Genomic DNA, 17,848 nt, shown 5'->3' with positions numbered 1-17,848 from the left:
AAACGCCCAGCTGGCTCTGCCCGGGGCCCACACTGCTCACGTTGAGGGGCAGAGGAACGAACCTGTGGTGTCGGGCTGCATGAGCAGCGTGAGGCTGGCGTGAGGGAAGAGGTTCGCGGCGTCGCGCCGTTCCCCCTTTGACAGGAAGGTGTGTCCTGAGAAGTAAATGCCGTGGACATCGACCTCGCTCCCGGCACTGAACAAGTACCACACCACCGAATCTCCCTGGCACATGTTCAGACCAGGCTGGTTCCCGTACATGAATCCATTCATGGCTGAAACAGATGTTTTCAGACTGCTCTATTCCGTGTCCTTTCCGCACGACAGACCCCTTCCCGGCATCAACCTGGGTCACTCCTTCTAAAGACACGTGTAAGCTTGCCACACGCTGTGTGCCCACAGCAGTGAGCGTGCCCACACATGCCATCCAGAACACTGTTGACCATTGGGGACTGCAGCTGACCACATGGTTCTTGGATTTCTGTGCTGTGTCCTGCTCCCCTGGGGCGTCTCTTTCCCCGGGGACAGATGCCAGCTGATGCGTCCCCATCCCCATTGGTGGCTACTCTGGGCTCTGGGCTGTGGGCAGCCCTCCCACCCTGCAGAGCCGGCACTGGGGAAGCCGGGGCTGCTCTAGATTGGGGATTCTGACTTGTCTGGAGTAGCAGAAGAGTTTGTGCAGGAAATTTTCTCTCACTGCTATTTCTAGCAGGTAGTATTTTTGATGCATTCAGAATGCAAAAGTGTAGAAGCAAAAGAAGTATTTTAGAAATGGTAGGTGATAGGGTCAGAACCAAGCCTAACTTAAACCCACAAAGCAACAATAGTTTCTAACATTTTTTTTTCCCTGTGACAGGACTGAAGTTTCAACTCAGGGCCTCACATTTGTAGGCTGATGCTCATGCCTCTAGCCCTGTTTTTGCTGGTTAATTTTACAGGTTCTAACTACCTAGGCTGGTCTTGAACCATCATCTCCTGCTCTCAGCCTTTCAAGTAGCTGAGATTACAGACATGAGTCACCAGTGCCCAGCTTACATTTTCTACTACCTACAGTAAATTGTACTCCTATCCGTTAGTGGTCCGTGACTTTGGTCTCTAGTCCCTGACTGCATTCTAGAATGACCCTGGGAGGAAAAACAAATCCAATGCATGGCTTGAACTAAAGAGCTGGGGCTGCGCCGAGCTTTGTAGCTTTTGAAACTGCCCAGGTGACTGAGAAGTGTGGCCAAGCATGAGAACTACAGCTTTCTGTGCTTCGAACAGTGAAACGAGCCCACTGTCTCCAAGCCGCAGGGAGCAAAGCCTCCAGCCTGGCATTCTCCTGTGCCGCAGCCTTAACAACAGGTGTGTGGGACCCGGCCACGCAGCTTCTGATTCAGCGGGGGAGCGGGGTCCAGAATGAATAATTCTCAGGACCTACCAGTCGGTGCCCACCCTGATGGTCCAGAGACCACACTTGTACTGTTTGTGCAATGGGCACAGCTTGCACAGCATCTACTCTGAATTGGAAGTGATTGACGCATTGGAGTGATCGACATATCAGCTACTGAGAATAAACCAACAACAAAACTGGTACTCACAGTGCATCTTGTTGGATTCCTGAAAGTCTTCGTCTTCCTTATTCACCAGATCAGGTGTGGTTGTAAACATCTTAATGTTGTCATCCAAGAGTAAACTCTCATTCTCATCAAATACAGTGGGAAACAAGTAGAACTCCTTGTCAACATCTTTCTATAAATTGAGAGAACAACAAAGAGGTAAAGAGAGGAAAATTCAGAGGCTTCCTTGCATAGAATTCTCCACATGTTCAAACAAGCTAGAGGAAGGAGGAAAGGAGAAGTTTCCCCCTTTGCTTTGTCAACAAGGCCTATGGAACATTCCATTTGACCACCCAAGTGGTCAGGAAAGATGCCACCCACGTCCCAGAAAACTCTTGAGAGCTCTTGCCAGATAAAACAAGGACAGATTGAGGTGAAGAAGTAGCTGGCAATGAACTTGAACAATGAATTAGATCAGGGATTCACACGTTGTCCAGATATGGACAAGTATCCCTACTCCCTCTTGCTGTCCCAGCTGTGAAGGGAATGAGCCAGTCAGAAAGCCCATTCAGTCAGGAATCTAAGCAAATGAACTGCAAAGGAGAGAAAGCATTTGCAAGCGTTGCTAGTCAAGCTGGGCACTGGTGGCTTAACCTAAGGATCCTAGCTACTCAGGAGACTGAGATCTGAGGATTGAAGTTTGAAGCCAGCCCTGGCTGGAAGAAAGTCAATGAGACTCTTAACTCCAATTAACTAGTGAAAAGTTAGAGATGTGGCTTAAGTGGTAATGCACCAGCCTTGGGAGGAAAAGCTAAGAGTTTCTAGGCCCTGAGTTCAAGCCCCAGTACCAGCATTGTGTGTGTGTGTGTGAGAACACACATATCTTGTCTTCCCCTTCAGATCATTTATTCAGATAAAAGATGGCTATCAATGTGAATGGTCCCACGGAGGCATCCACCTGAGGTCAGCTCCGGGAGAGAATGGAATCCACCGTGAGCGTGATCTGAAGAAAGTGCCAGAATCCAGAGGAAGAGATTTAATCTTGAAAAGATATTCACATGGAAGGAACGTTAGAACTGACAAAAGGAGATCTCCTCATTGGACTTGCCTGTCTCCCATTTTCAAGTAAGCTTCCTTTCTTGCATATTTTCATTGGCCCAATCAGCCCGGTAAATATGTCTCTGGTGGGATCTACGGCGGAGTAATACATCTTTGCCAGGCACACAGGATCTGCATGAGTGGGTCCTACGTCTTCAGGCACGGTCCACTCATAGGTAAAGGTTTCTTGGGGTGCCACATGAGAGGCAGGGTGAGGGGGCCCACCTGAGAGGAAGGTCACATGGGAGGGTGTGAGCATGGTCGTGTGAGTGACAAAGTACAGGACAACCCACTTGCGAATGCCTTATTTCCCCCAAGGATGGACTTGTGCCATACCCCTGTGTCAGAGGAAGGCTGGGTGTAGGGCAGCTTCCTGTAACTTCTTCCTAGGCTTGGTTTGTGCCCCCACATCTCCCAGGAACCCCCCCCCTACCATCTTCCCAGTTGTATAGTCCGTACCTCTGTCCCCAGCAACTCTACCTTCTTAAAGGTGAGCTTTGTCCTTATCTTTCCACCAACTAAGCCAATGCCAGGCAGTAGGGGTAATCAAGGTATTTTTGTCTTGACCCAAAACCAAACAAAATAATCGTAGGACTGAAAGGGACTTGCCTATGATCCCCATCAAATTTCCCAAGTTTATCCAAGAAAGTGCGACCAGAAAGGTTGAGCCACCTGTGATTGGTGGCTGAACCGCTGATCTTCATTGGTCACCCTTGATAAATAGAAATGCTTAGCTCCATCTGTACACGAAGGAATCCTTTGTATCCTTAACATTACAAGTGTTCCCAGTGCTAAGAGAACAGACTAGCCACTTACTATCACTAGATCTCAAATATATTTAAAACATATACACACAGATGCAAGTGGAAGAATTATGTAAGATACAATCGTGGTTGGATCATTGGTATCTTTGGCCGTACCCTTATGTATATGTGTATATGTGTAGATCTACACACATTCATAAATGTTTTTATTTAAATATTCTGATATGAGCATCTAATGTTGTTACAAGAACTCTTTGCAAATCTCCTCACCCAACTAGTGTTTCAGAAATGTAATGGACACCATCCAACTAAGTTGCTACCTGTGTTGTGGATAATTATCGGTTAAAGCAAGACAGAATTCCGATTCGTGAGGACCGCAGAGGCTGACGTGCGGGGTGCTGCATGCAGCCAGCAGCTGGGTAAAGGGGGGCTCCATATTGGTACCCATGGGTGGGTCTGGAGGTCTGCACTCACCTCCCTTCCAGAGGGCGCTGTGGGGGGCGTAGTACGTGCCCTCGTTGTCCTTGCTGAATCTCACCCCCGTTGGCTCAATGCTGAGGGGGTGTGGGCTTTTGTTACAGAAGGTGACTTTGATGGTGTCACCTACCTCAGCCCAGATGAGGGGACCTGGGGACAAAGGGAGAGTCGTCACCTTTCCTCCGGTGGAGCGCGTGTGGAAGGCTGTGGTTTTCTTGGGCTGGTCCTCTGGCACGCACCACTGGGGGTCATTGGTGCCAAATCGGAAAGCTTGGCTTTTGTTTTTTAAAGTCCATTAGCCATGGGACACAGCAAGCTTGGGAAGAGCGGAGCACCTCTGCCCACCTTGAAGTTAATGGGTCATCTCTCTTTTTTTTGACAAAGTCAGTTACTAAACCCATACTGCCTGGAGTGCTCCCTCCACCCCAGCCTTGTCCTGGCAGAGGGTGTGACCTTTACCACTAGAGTCAGGTGCGGAAACCACATCCACCCAAAGCAGTGCGTTCCATCCTGTTGGCAGCGAGGCTATCAGCGGGTGGGACTTTCCATCACCAAAATGAAAGTCATTACCAATTAGGGAATGGATGTTGTACTTGGTGCAGTGCACACGGTGACAGCCCCCCCGTCTGTGCCTGAAGAATGCCGTTAGCCCTCACTGCAGCGGCACAGGAGGTGAGCGGCCTTTCCGTGGCCACGGCTAGTGGATCCAGATAAAAAGTCACCGCTAGCGCGTCCGGCCTGTGCCATTAGGAGCCACCTCCTCCTTCCCTGGTAGCTAACCAATATACCATTCCCCTTCCTTCTTTAAGGAAAAAAAAAATGAAATCAGTGTGGCTTTTGCCGCTGAGGATTTGCCACTGATAACTTGATTTGGAGAGTGGCCCACTGTAGCCCTTTGCTGAGGGCAGATGGTCTATCTGCCTGTGTGGCAGGCCCTTGAGCTGCGTTTTCTGAACCGCATCGGCTCCTCACAGGGCCACCAACTGATTAAAAGCACGGGGAAATCCAGCATTCCTGTGCTCCAGGTCACTCCCTCTGCGGTCACTTTGCAACCCCTGTGGGAAGTCAGGATAGGTTGCTGGCGTGTGTGCTGACATCGCCTCCCACAGCCGCCTGGGCCAGAGTAAAACATACATGTGTATGTGCATGTCTTTCTCTGCCCATCTCTTTCTTCTGCATACAGGAACAGATGGAACCCTGGGAGTTCAAACAGGGGCCTAACACCTCTGGTTTCTTCGTAGAAACCAGGCGGCAGGCCTGGCGTCACTGTCGTCTCCGAGCTTGGGAGAGAGTTCTAGCTCTGCGCTCCGCAGGACTCACCCAGGATGCCCAGGTGCTCCTCTTCAGGTCCTCTCACCTTTCGAGTCGCGAAGGAGGCGTCCGAGTACTCACGGTAAACTAGCTTTTTGTAAGAGCCGCCAATTCTTGTGGGACCTTGCTCAAAGAACACACCTGCATCACTGCCAAAGGAAGAAGGGTTTGAGGCTGGTGTTGGGGTGACGGGAAGCAGGCGTGCACCCTGAACCCCTGGCTAGCATGTCGTGAGCGTCATCCCTCAGGATCTACAGCAGTCACCCTCCACTCATTCTCTGCCAGCTGCCAGCAGCTCTAGGCCACTCATGGAGGGAAGGTGGAGAGGAAGTAGAGACCTCAGGAGCTTCACTTTTCAGGTGGAGTGAAGAACTCCAAGAGTCCACATCAGCCCCCCAGCAATACGGGGCTCTACAGCAGAACCTCTCCATCCAGCTGGGAAATGTTCTTGTCTAGGAGCGCCCGACCTTCATTAGCTACAACTCAGTGCAACCCAACAGAACTGTTCACAAATTAAAAAGTTAAACCTCACCACAGTGTCTGGCTTGCACAAAGCCTTTCCGTTCTTAGCTTGCCAAGTAGAGGATTTTTGATAGGTGACAGACAGAGGAACTGTGTGTGGGAGAGAATCGCACTACCTCATTGGCATTCTACAAAGATCACTTTGCCTTGTGGAAAGTGCAGCAGGAAAGGTAGCTAACAAATGGCCTGAGGGTATAGAGGGCCCGCGCATACACTTGCATGCACACACACCTAGTGTGCATCCGTGTGTACTGACAAGCGTGTGAAAGTTAACATACAGAATGAGAGGAAGCACTTGTGATTGTTCAGTAAGGGATTCATTTTGAGACTATATAAAGAACCTCCTACAGATCAACAGCCACAAGAACAAATACTGCCATTCAGAAGTGGGCAAAGGACACACATTTCTCAAAAAAAACCAAGACCACAGAAAGATGCTCATCAGGAATAACGGAAAAGAAAAAAATCAAAACATCAAAAAGTGCTGAGGTCACACCCATAATGGTATCTATACAGGAAGCAGAGATCAGAGGGGCTGTGGTTCAAAGTCAGCTAGGGGAAAAAGTCTCTGCTTCATCCAGTAGAGAAGTTGGGCACGATGGTGTGTGCCAGCTACATGGGAAGTATAAATAGGAAGATCAAAGTCCAGGAGGGCCTGGCATAAAAATCATCAAAAGATACCACTTCATGGCAGTGAGGATGTGGTTGAACGTTGATGGTAGACCTGTAAAATGGTATAATCATTGTAGAAAAGAGTACGATAGTTCCTCCAGAAATTCAACATAGCCTTGCCCTTCTAGCCAGTCACTCTGCTTCTGAGCAGAGATGCAAAGTAATTGAAAGCGTGGAATTGAACCAGCATTTGCACATCGGCATCCATCGTAAGAGTCAAGAGGTAGAAGTTACCTTTCAGGGGATGTTAAGTTCTCCTTGGTGAAAGTGTCTACTCCAGAGGGCGCGTAGCTCCAGACGAGTTCCTCCGCAGCAATATAGTAGTGCCTAACCTTCCCCTGCAGCTTGTCCTCCGTGGAGGGCCTGCGGCAGTCCTGGACCTGGAAAAAGGCCTGCAAGCCAGCTGAAAGAACACAGGAGGCCGGGATTAAAGGAAGGGCAGGGGAGGCAGAGATTACAGGGAGGCCAGGACTAAAGGAGCCAAAACCAGGTTCTCTCTTCAATGACTGTCAACTGAGCTGGCGAGCAGGTAGAAAGTGCAGCCAGTGCAATGAACTGGGTGAATTGATGGACATGCCAAGTTTCTAAGAACACCTGTAGATTCACCGGGGGTTTGATGAAAAAGGACAGTTTATAGATAATTGAAGAAGAGGGCCTGGCGCATAGCTTGCGGGGTGGGGCGAAGGGAGGAAGAGGAGAAGGAGCGTGGATGACACAAAGTGCCGTTCCAGGCCCACAAGCGATGCAGGTCACACCCCACACCCCCCATCTCCTCAGGACGTCAGTGTCACAAAAACGTTTATTGAAAATAGGGAATGCATTCTTTTTTTTTTTTTTTTTTTTGTCGGTCATGGGGCTTGAACTCTGGGCTTGGGCGCTGTCCCTCAGCTCTTCAGCTCAAGGCGAGCGCTCTACCACTTGAGCTACAGCGCCACTTCCGGTTTTCTAGTGGTTTATTGGAGATAGGAGTCTCACGGTCTTTCCTGCCCGGGCTGGCTTTGAACCGCGATTCTCAGATCTCAGCCTCCTGAGTAGCTAGGATTACAGGCGTGAGCCACCGGCGCCCGGCTGGGAATGCATTCTTGACAACATTATCCAGGAGACAGAGGAAAGATTTATCAAGGCCAAGAATGGGAAAGACACACAGAAAAAAGCCAGCAAGTAAAACGATAGCTTACTAACTTCAACACAAGAGATCAGCTGTAGATTGTACAATCTCTGTTTCACAAAACTACACTTTCCAGGCAGGATTAATGATTCTTTTCCAGAAATTAATCCCATTTTTTCCAGGTCTCTTTATGATCAGCCTGAGTATCTCAGAGATACTCAGCTTTTAGATTCTGATTTCTACTGTCCTCCCCAGCCCCTTCAGCGGCTGCTGAGATAGAACCCTCCTTCCGGTGGATAAAGACAGCCTACCTTTCAGGTGGTTCAGATTCTGGCAGCTCAGCAGCCATGTTCCAGGGTTCCGGGCCACCATAAAGGCCTCGACCAAGGTGGCAGGAAAGAGATTGATTGTATCTGTACGGTAGTTCTTGTTAGTCAGTGCGTGCCCATGAAAGAAAGCCGCATGCACGTCTACTTCGTTGCCCATACCGAAAAGATACCATTTCACCCTGTCTTCAGCGCACATCGAAAGGCCGGGAAGGCTTCCAAAAGTGTGTCCATTCACAGCTGTAAGTCAAGAACAGAGCTTGTGACGGACAGACAGCTTGGGTGCCTGGGAGAGAGGTGGAGACTCCTGCAGGGATGGACTCAGTTTAGAATGGGCATCCTCCAGCCCACCCCTTCCATACCCATGCCGGACATTGCCAGTCCATTATAGAACTCTTATTCTGGAACTGAATTCAGGCTGAGAACTGTTATCAGCACCATATTAGCAGCTGAGCACATCACTGGGGCTGAAAAATACGAGCTCTTTTTGTTATAAATGATACACACTGCTCACGCCTGTCATCCTAGCTACTCAGGAGGCTGAGATCTGAAGATCGCCATTCAAAGCCAGCCTGGGTAGGAAAGTCTGTGAGACTCTTATCTCTAATTAACCACCAGAAAACTGGAAGTGGCATTGTGGTTCAAGTGGTAGAGTACTCACCTTGAGCAAAAGAGTTCAGGGACAGCACCCAGGACCAGAGTTCAAGTCCCATGACCAACAACAACAACAAAAAAATCATACACTGTGTGTGTGTATAAGTACAAGTATGTACCTATACATGCAAAACACACAGCAAAAATATTGGAGATGATTTAGTAATCATTAATCATGTTGGTAGAGATAATATGGGTAATTTAAATCTCTTTCCTGATTTCTTCTTGTGAATTTCAATTAAAAAAATAACAAGCCGGGCGCTGGTGGCTCACGCCTGTAATCCTAGCTACTCAGGAGGCTGAGATCTGAGGATCGCGGTTCAAAGCCAGCCCGGGCAGGAGAAACCGTGAGACTCCTATCTCCAATAAACCACCAGAAAACCAGAAGTGGTGCTGTAGCTCAAGTGGTAGAGCGCTCGCCTTGAGCTGAAGAGCTGAGGGACAGCGCCCAGGCCCAGAGTTCAAGCCCCACGACCGACAAAAAAATAAAAAAAAATAACAAGGGCTGGGAAGGTGGCTTAGTGGTAGAGTGCCTGCCTTGCATGCACGAGGCCCTGGGTTTGATTCCTCAGTACCACATAAGCAGAAAAAGCTGGAAGTGGTGCTGTGGCTCAAGTGGTAGAGCGCTAGCCTTGAGCTGAAGAGCTGAAGGACAGCGCCCAGGCCCAGAGTTCAGGCCCCCATGACCGACCAAAAAAAAAGTTTAATATTGGGAAATAAAACTCAAAGAGATACAAAGGAGGAAAAGAAGAAATTCAGGGAAGGACAGTGAGGCCCTGGATGCCCTGTTGTCAGTCCCAGTCTAGAAACACAGTACTAATTCATGCAAGGAAAGAAACATTAATTGACTCAGGAAAATCTGGCGTTAACATGTCTTCTGCAGTCTTACAATACATCCTGTTGCTCTCCTGGAATTCCTCGCTGTCCGTGTCCACTTTCTCTGGTTCTGAGCAGTAGGTTTTAATGTTGTCCTCTAGGTACCAGCTGAGATTCTCGTCCACCACCGAAAACATGACCACAAATTCTTGGTCAATGTTTTTTTCCTTTTCCTTATGAAGAGAACCTGAGGTGAACATTTCTAGTTTTAGCACATTAAGTTATTATTATTCATTGTTACTATGTTTTCAAGGGTTTTATTTTTCATTTTTCAAATGGCATTTATTTTCTCAATCAGCCACAAATCAGGACCAGTCACCTGAGGGATTTCATGATCAATATCTCATGCTTGGGAGACAGACAGACATTCACATAGCCATTGTCCACACCACTACGAAGGCTTCTGAACAAATGGAAATCCAAAGGTGAGTACACGACGCTGAATAGCTGAGACACTGAGGCTTCTGAGCTTCGTCATCATCGCTCAGGTAAGCAGGATATTTCTAGCTCTTGAGCTGCATACATTGCCTTTTTGATAATGTTGTAAGTAAATAAGGTGGCATTTCCACCCACATAATATAGGTCACTACAGCCCTACCACCCCAGAGAACCAAGAGAGACATCGCCTGGGGCGACGCCATTAGTCTTCATGAGGCACCGCTGTGGGAAGTTAGATCCTGAAAACCTATCCCCAAAGAGTTGATTCTTTGCATCTTAGCTTCATGGGGGTCCCCTACCACGGCGGGTCCGGGCACAGCTTGGGCTGGGAGGCCAGCCTGCTCTTCCCTTCCTTTCTCCCAGACTCATACACACAGAACGTATTTAAAATCAAACCGCCCAACGTTGTGCTGTATAGTGGGAACACGGCAGGAGGGCTGTGGCAGGTGGACTTGCCTGTTTTACAGAGTATCAGCGGCCCAATGAGTCCTGAGGCGATGTCTCTCGGGGCGTCGATGTGGGAGTGGTAGATCCTGGTCACACAGTCCCCATCCCCCTCCCCGGGGCTCTGTTCCTTGTTGGTGTGCAGCACGTAGGTGTACTGCTCTCCTGGGCGCACTCTGTCATCTGCCTGTAAGGTCCCGGTGGTGTTGTCGGGGTAAATGGCCCCTGGAAAGCAACACACAGCAGAGTTACTGATTGTGTCTGAACCAAACAGAGGCAATAATAGATCGTCCTCACCCCCTCGATGGTGCTCCTTGGGGTGGCACAGAGAAGTAGAAAGATAATGGCGAGGGCTGGGAAGGTGGCTCAGTGGTAGAGCGCTTGCCTTGCATGCATGAGGCCCTGGGTTCAATTCCTCAGCACCACAGAAGCAGAAAAAGCCAGAAGTGGCGCTGTGGCTGAAGCGGTAGAGCGCTTGCCTTGAGCTGAAGAGCTGAGGGACAGCGCCCAGGCCCAGAGTTCAAGCCCCACAACCGACCAAAAAAAAAAAAAAATGAACTGAGCTTCAGACTAGTATATGTGAAATATAAATGAATTCCATGCTTACTCTTGAAGCCACTCCCCCAGACTTACTATTTCTTATTATGTGTCTACAAATCTTCCAAAACCTGAAAAAAAATTGCATTTTGGAACACTTCTGTACCCAAACATTTTGGAAAAAGGAGAATGCTTGACCTGTATTAAGAGTGAGATCAGAGAAGCCAAGTATGGTGGTACACACCTATAATCCTACCCCCAGGAAGTTGAAGCAGGAGGTTACAAGTTCAAGTCCAGCTGGGCTATAGTCTGATCTTAGAAGAAACAACAATAAAAAGTAAAAGAAAAAAACAAGATGACCAAACCTTACCTTTGTTTTTCATGCAGCATTCTTTTGTTTTATGAGACAGAGTCTCAAATTTGTGGTCCTGCTGCCCTAGCCTCCTTGGTGGTGAGCTTATAGATGGACCATTCTAAGTCTGTATTCATCTTAACTGTGTCTCCAGTGTATCACACTGTAAGACTGCATGCCCAGTTTGGCTAATGCCTAAGACTGACTTCTACCCGTTAGCTGGGTAGGAGTGCATCTGCAGTTAACATGGGAAGCAACAGCAGACTGTGTCAGCATGTGTAGAATTTTCAAAGATAATCCCATCCTGAATCCACCTCCTTTCCCCCTGGGTTTGGAGGCCTGTGGTCCATTTCTCCCAGTCTATGCAGCTAGGCAGGAACTAGACACTGGACAGTGGAGGCAGCTCTCAGTGACCCAGAATCCGAGCACCAGAAATCTCTGCCACACGCCCTTCACACAAACCACAGCACCAGAGGGGCAGGTATTGCCGGGGTGGACCACAACACTGCAGGTGACATGGTTTAGAGCTCCATGGCATACCTACAGCTCATACCCAAGGAGAGCTCACAGACTCAGAAGTTAGAATTCTCCCTGCTGAAGAATAACAGGAAGTCCCGGTCTAACTCACCCTCGTGCTCCTTATAGTAAGTTACTCCGTGTGAATGGAATGTATAAGGCCTGGAGGCAAAGTTTTTTAGGTGTACGTAAACTGTGTCTCCAACTTCCGCCTTAATGATGGGGCCTAAGAATCCCAGCCAGCTCGGCTTGTCCACAGTGGTCCTGAAATGTCCATCTGTGTACTGGACGTAAAGGGCCTTCTTGTATGTGCTCCCGATCCGGTCTGGACCACTTTGAAGGTAGATATCAGACTGTTCTCTGTAAGGGAAAAGAGAGCAAGTCTGTCAGAAGCTGCCATCTCTGGAGAAAGCACATTATAATGAAGAGAAATCAGAAATCCCATTACAACTAAAGAGAAGTTAATGACTACATCGGGTCAGTTTAGGGGCAGCTCCAGGAGAACAGGTGGCAGGCGGCATTGTGTGTTAGTCCTGTGAGGTGTTTCAGACCAGGGCTGTGGCAGAGAGGGAGAGCAGGACGCAGCGTCAGGCTGACCACAGCGGTGTCTCCTTGCTGGTGCCACATCCGCCTGGGCCCTGTGTCACCCAGGAACGAGTCCAAGCCCCACAGCAGACTCCCCTCCACTTCCAGAAGACTGGCCTAATGGTATTTAATGCTCTGATCTAACCGCACCACTCCCTGACGAATACAAAGACCAAGGCTGCTCTGGAATTCCGAAGGCTGTATTTGAACAATTGTAATGAGTTTATGTCCTTCCTGGGTATGCATCCACATCACATCCCTTTCCACCCAGTGTCACAGGTTTGTCAAAATTCTGCCTCTGCACTGAAATTCCCAGATATTAGCCAGGTCCTCAAGCAGGAGGAATATTGCCTGACCTGTGATTCTCTTTTTCTTTTTTCTATACAAAGATTCTTTGGTGGGGGAGGGTTTGATCTGAAGCCAACTGATCTGAAGTAGTTCACATATTTGGAGATTTTCACAATTGGAATTCCTTACCTCTCCAGCACCACTGGGACACAGATTTCGATGTTGTCTTGAGTCTTTCCTGTGAATATTTTTCCTCTAACCCAACCTGAGAAACATTGAACCTCACAGGGACCCTGGAGGGAAGTCCCCAAAAAGTCCTGGGTGTCTTACTTTATTTAACTTGAAGAGTGTGGCTTGAGGACAAAGAGTCGGTTTCTGGAAGCTCGCAGGAACTCTCCCAGTTGGTAGTCTAGCTACAACATCCATTGTAGCTGCTCTTTGAAGCAAACAAGTCACCTTTAATTGTGGTTCTTCCTGTTGGCTCCCCTCTATTACATTTCCCTCCCAGTAATCATCTTTCCTATTTTTAGTGCCCTGCTTAAACAAAAAAAAGGCCAACTCCTATTAGACCAACAAGTGTTATTTTTAATACCAAGAAATTGTTTTGAATGTTGTTATTTTAAGATAATGAGTCTCCTCTTGGTAATTCAGAATTCACTCGGTGTTCTTCATTTATGTCTAGGTTACTAAAACATGGGTGTCGTGGGCAGAAAGTTTCTGGATTGGGGAGGGGGTTTGCTAACTCAGCCATCCGAACATTGGTCTTACTGTGGCACAGGATAAAATCACCACCTTGTAGTATCACAAGTGGGAAGCAGCCATCACAGGATGAAATCACCATGTTGCCAAGCTGAAGCCTGGTGGAAAAATCCACTTCCTGACTCACTTAGACTGCTGGCAGAATTCAGTTTGTTGAGGTTGTAGAATTACATTCCCTGTTTGCTTGTGGCTGTCACCTTTGGGGCCGCTCCTAGTTCCTCAATGCCGCCTGGAGGCCTGTCTGTCTGGTGGCCTGTCTGTCTGGTGCCCTGTCTCCCTTCCGGCCCACAGCATTATGTAGAGTTAGCCTGGGGTCGGTCCCCCAATTCTCTGAATCTCAGCTGCTCAAATAGTAAGAATTACAGATGTGAGCCACTGGGACCCTGTGCCACATTTTAAAATCAAAAGAATCAACCCCTCCTGAAGTTTTACTAACCTTTGCCCTTTTGTTTCCTAAATCTCCAGAACAAGGCAATTCTTTAAAGCACCATGGAGAGTTTGTCCTGCACTTAGTTTGTGCCCAATAAACTGACTTCCTCTCTTATCACAAATGGCAGGAGGCAGGTGGGCCACCGCATAGGGCAGGACCTGTGCTGATTTTAATTAATAGCTAATGAATTGGGGTTTTTTGTCCTGCTGCTAATGAGCCTCTTGAACTGAGACACACCCTAGTCCAGCATGTTATTTCATATTATATCCAGTCTTTTCCTTGGAAATAAAAACTCTCTATTATTTACCTTATATTTAGTCAGGAAAACAAATAAGCCATACAAAATAATGTTTCTAGAAAACCTATTAAAATGTTATACTCCTAAGAAGAGACTATTATCTCAAAAGCAGATTAAAAAGATAATAATTATAAAACACTTTGTAACTATTTATAACCAGTAATAACCACTTTAAAACCAGTTATCTTTAGGTCAGAAATTTCCCTCACTGCATATTACTACAATAATGTAACTATTATTGACTATTATTATCAACTATACATCTTTTACTGTGAAAAAATTTTAATAGTTTAATCCCCAATACTACCAAATAGAAAATCAAAAGACAACTTTTAGCTATTTTGTAGTGAAACAGAATAGAATGCACCAATTAGTAAGATTCAATAGTTAGGAAACATGGTGTGTGTGTGTGTGTGTGTGTGTGTGTGTGTGTGTGTGTGTGTGTGTGTGTGTGTGTGTGTGTGTGTAAGATACACAGTAGTATAGTCAGTAGTTAAGAAACATGGCATGTGTGTGTATAAGATACAATCTTGGCAGCTTCTTGTGGTCAGACTCACTTGTGTTCATGACTGCTAAAATACTTGGCTAATACAGTGAAGGTTGCTTTTGAATGCCAGTTTCTATTTGGTGGTAAATATGTAGTAACCATTAATACAAGAGATGACCTCTGTCTAATGAAAGGCCTCGGGCAGCTGTGCTTTTTGTCATTCTCCTTGTCAGTCTTGCTGGAAGTAGAGACAGGAAATTTCCTTGGTTGTTACAAGTACCTAGCGTGAGCTGTGCTCAGCACACAGGGGATGCACCAAACAGGGCACTGAGAACAGCTTTATGCACTTGCACGTGTCAAACAAGCCCACGAGGTGGGCTCATCCCTTCAGCCCACGCTCCAGACACTCAGGTGAGGTCCAAGCAGAGTGGCTGCAAGTAGAAAAGAGGCTTGAAAAGATGAAAAGGTACAAATATTGTACCCCCGTGGTGAATAAGCAGTAAGTGTTGTCATAGATGTAACACACACACGCACGCGCACGCACACACACACACACACACACACACACACACACACACACACACACACACACACACACACACACACACACACACACACACACACACACACTTCTGAGTGATACAGAAATGAGCTGAGGGCCACAGCTTCCAGAGTGGACTGCTCTCCAATGAAGAGGACCTAGAACAGGAGACCTGTGAGCAGAGCTTGTTTTCAAGCCCTGTGTCAACTTGAGGAAATAGTGCATCCAGTTGCCTTTATATAATTTTTTTCAGTTGATAACTTTGGCCTATGAACCACAGAAAGAGCAACTTACTTGTCAACCGAAATAAGCGTCCTCTCCCCACTGTCAGAGGCATAGTTCCAAGTCGTCTCCACAATTCCAATGTAGTAGTGCCTATCTTTCGTCCAGGCTGGAGAATTAGATACAAACAGAAAAACGCCAAGCATCCAAAGCTTCATTTTCCCCCGCTTGGAGCATTGGAGCCTGAGAAGCAATAAAGTGAAATCAGAAGCAGGGGTGTTTATAAACAAGGCTTTCTTCCTTTATTTGCTTGATTGACACAGTTTGATATTGCACAAGAGTAAATCATTTCATTAAAGCAAATAACATTTTCCAGTTCGGTTTGGTTCTCGTAAACCCGGGGAGGGAAAAGACAGTGCGTGGTTGCCAAGCCTCTCTGCAAATAAAAACTACAGTTATTGTTGGCCAGAGCAAGCATACCTCTGCGTCCTCCCATTCTCCATGGAAATTCCAGGCGGGCAGAGGACACCTTTAAATGCCCCCTTTGTGCCCCAGCAAGAGGAAGTGGCTGCCCGCCCTGCATGCCTGTAAATAACGCCAGGATGAGGATTATGTAAAAGGGACCAGAGCACACAGCTCTGTTTGTGAAAGCCTAATGTCGCAGTAGCTTCGAGCTTAACTGCAACTTTCCCCTTCCTTTTTAAAAATTATCTTTAAGAAGTAGTAAAAAAAAAAAGGGGGGGGGGATATACCGCATCTTGATCAGTATCACCCTCCTGTCATTCTCCCTCCCTTATCACAACCCCACCCGGCCCCCTCAAGCTTCCGGGTTCCATTTCCACCCAGGTACTCTATTATGGCTGTACTCACCCACCCTTCCTCTCTCCATCCCTCCGCCTTCCTCCCCTTCCCACCTCCTGACACAGCAAGTTCCAGTGTCCTGGTATTCATTTGGTTAATCTGTAAATTAATTGTTCAGAGGCGTTGGACGATTGGAAGCTGCCCTGCACATACCATACTTGAGTCAGTCTGCTTGTGCATATGTGCAGATGACCCTGTATATGTCTTTATATACACGTATAATTTAGATTACACACCAACACAAGAAAGAAAATTTCTCCATCCATTTCTTTGCAAATGGTGTAACATCATTCTTTGTAATGAGTGAGTAGAATTTCATCATGTATATATACCACATTTTCTTGACCTGTTCATCCATGGAGGAGCATGTGAGCTGTTTTATACCTTGGTTATGGTGAGTAGTACAGCAATAAACATGGTTGTGCGAGTGGTTTGTTTTTTTGTTTTTTTTTTTTTTTTAATTTTTTTTTTTTTTACCATATCCTGACTTGTAACAGTTTAGATAGATGCCCAAGACTGGTGTGGCTGGTCCCAGGGTAGTTCTATGCTTCGTTCTACTGATGTAACTGTAGACCTTTTGTGTTAAAACAGTAAATACATTTCTTTTAATCTAGGATGTCTTAAAATACATGAACCTGCTAGAGACTGCTGTTGAAATCGACCAATATGGGAGAAGGCGTGTGGCATTTAGAGAGTTCCTTCCTCTAGCAAAACTGTGGAATCGGCCCCACGGTGTGTCCACATCCATTTGAAGCGGCGGGGGACATGTCAGGGGTCACAGCAGGAGGATATGGGGAGGGACACAAGGTGGGGTACGAGTCATTGCACCTCACTGAGCGTACAGTATACCTGGAGGAACTGACAACGTGCAGATAAACATAAAGCACCCAGTGCCAGAAGTCAGGGCTAGCAGAGAAAAGTAACCCAGCGTAGAACCACCAGGGGCCAGGAAAGTAGCGGGAGGGAGGTGGACTCCATGGCGTCAGTACCCTGGGGCAGGCGCTCCGCCTGGGCTAGGTTCTCCTGTGTGAAATGCCCCCTCAGAGGCCCTGTCCAGACCCAGGGGAGGAGCCGGCCATGGACTTCGTGTGTGAGGCAGGTGCGGGCGGTGGTCCTGGCCTGCGCGTGCCGGCTGGTCCTCTACAGCCCCACACACCCCAGCCCTGGCTGATTCAAAAATCTGTCCCGCAACATCCAGGCGCGTGAGCCTCCATCCAGAGCAGAGCAGCCTGGAGCTGAGCCACTGCTCTCCAGGACACAGACGGCCGGAGTGGCCACGGCCCTCGTCCAGACCCACTGGCCTTATCTCAGAAAGAGCCGGGACAAAGGGGCTGGAGGCCTGGCTCAGGGGTAGAGCACCTGCCTAGCAAGTGTGAAGCCCCAAGCTCAAACCCCAGTACTGTCAGGGTGTACCTTTGTAATATGTTATAAATAAGCACTGTTAGGTCCAAGCTGCCTGCTTGGTGGTCTGAGGAGACCAGTACAGCACAAGTTCTGCTATTTATTGGTCTCTGTCTCCATCTCGCCCCCTCCGCATGCTCCTCTTCCTCTCTCCCTCCTCCTCTCCCTCCTCCTCTTCTTGCTTTCTGGATAAGGTGAATGCTGTCAGCATTTAGCAGTCCAGATGCCAAGCTGATTTGTTCTGTCTGGTAGGGAAGAGCATGACGCCATCACTCTGCCTGCAGTTCCTGCCGGTCCCCAGAAGTAGGCTCTCCACCTATTTCTCTAGCAGCTAGGTCTAAGC

General features: G+C 47.8%; 1 protein-coding gene across 1 annotated transcript in view; it reads right to left on the bottom strand.

The window, feature by feature from the left end:
• LOC138804503 (ceruloplasmin-like) overlaps positions 1-15,486 on the bottom strand; it is a 31,714-nt gene extending 16,228 nt beyond the window's left edge. Inside the window, exons 1-11 of the mRNA XM_069988796.1 lie at positions 15,316-15,486; positions 11,746-11,993; positions 10,241-10,453; positions 9,360-9,533; positions 7,802-8,056; positions 6,617-6,785; positions 5,198-5,337; positions 3,875-4,027; positions 2,647-2,861; positions 1,581-1,731; positions 63-275 (exon numbers count right to left, since the gene is read on the bottom strand). Of these exons, the coding sequence (XP_069844897.1) occupies positions 63-275; positions 1,581-1,731; positions 2,647-2,861; positions 3,875-4,027; positions 5,198-5,337; positions 6,617-6,785; positions 7,802-8,056; positions 9,360-9,533; positions 10,241-10,453; positions 11,746-11,993; positions 15,316-15,461 (2,077 nt within the window). The 5' untranslated portion in view covers positions 15,462-15,486. The remainder of the gene's footprint in view (positions 1-62; positions 276-1,580; positions 1,732-2,646; positions 2,862-3,874; positions 4,028-5,197; positions 5,338-6,616; positions 6,786-7,801; positions 8,057-9,359; positions 9,534-10,240; positions 10,454-11,745; positions 11,994-15,315) is intronic.
• Between the last annotated feature and the right edge of the window lie 2,362 nt (positions 15,487-17,848).

This window comes from Dipodomys merriami, unplaced genomic scaffold (assembly GCF_024711535.1).
Source record: "Dipodomys merriami isolate MVZ:Mamm:240054 unplaced genomic scaffold, mDipMer1.0.p SCAF_367, whole genome shotgun sequence".
NCBI lineage: Eukaryota > Metazoa > Chordata > Mammalia > Rodentia > Heteromyidae > Dipodomys > Dipodomys merriami.
This window is presented reverse-complemented; position numbering and strand designations above follow the sequence as displayed.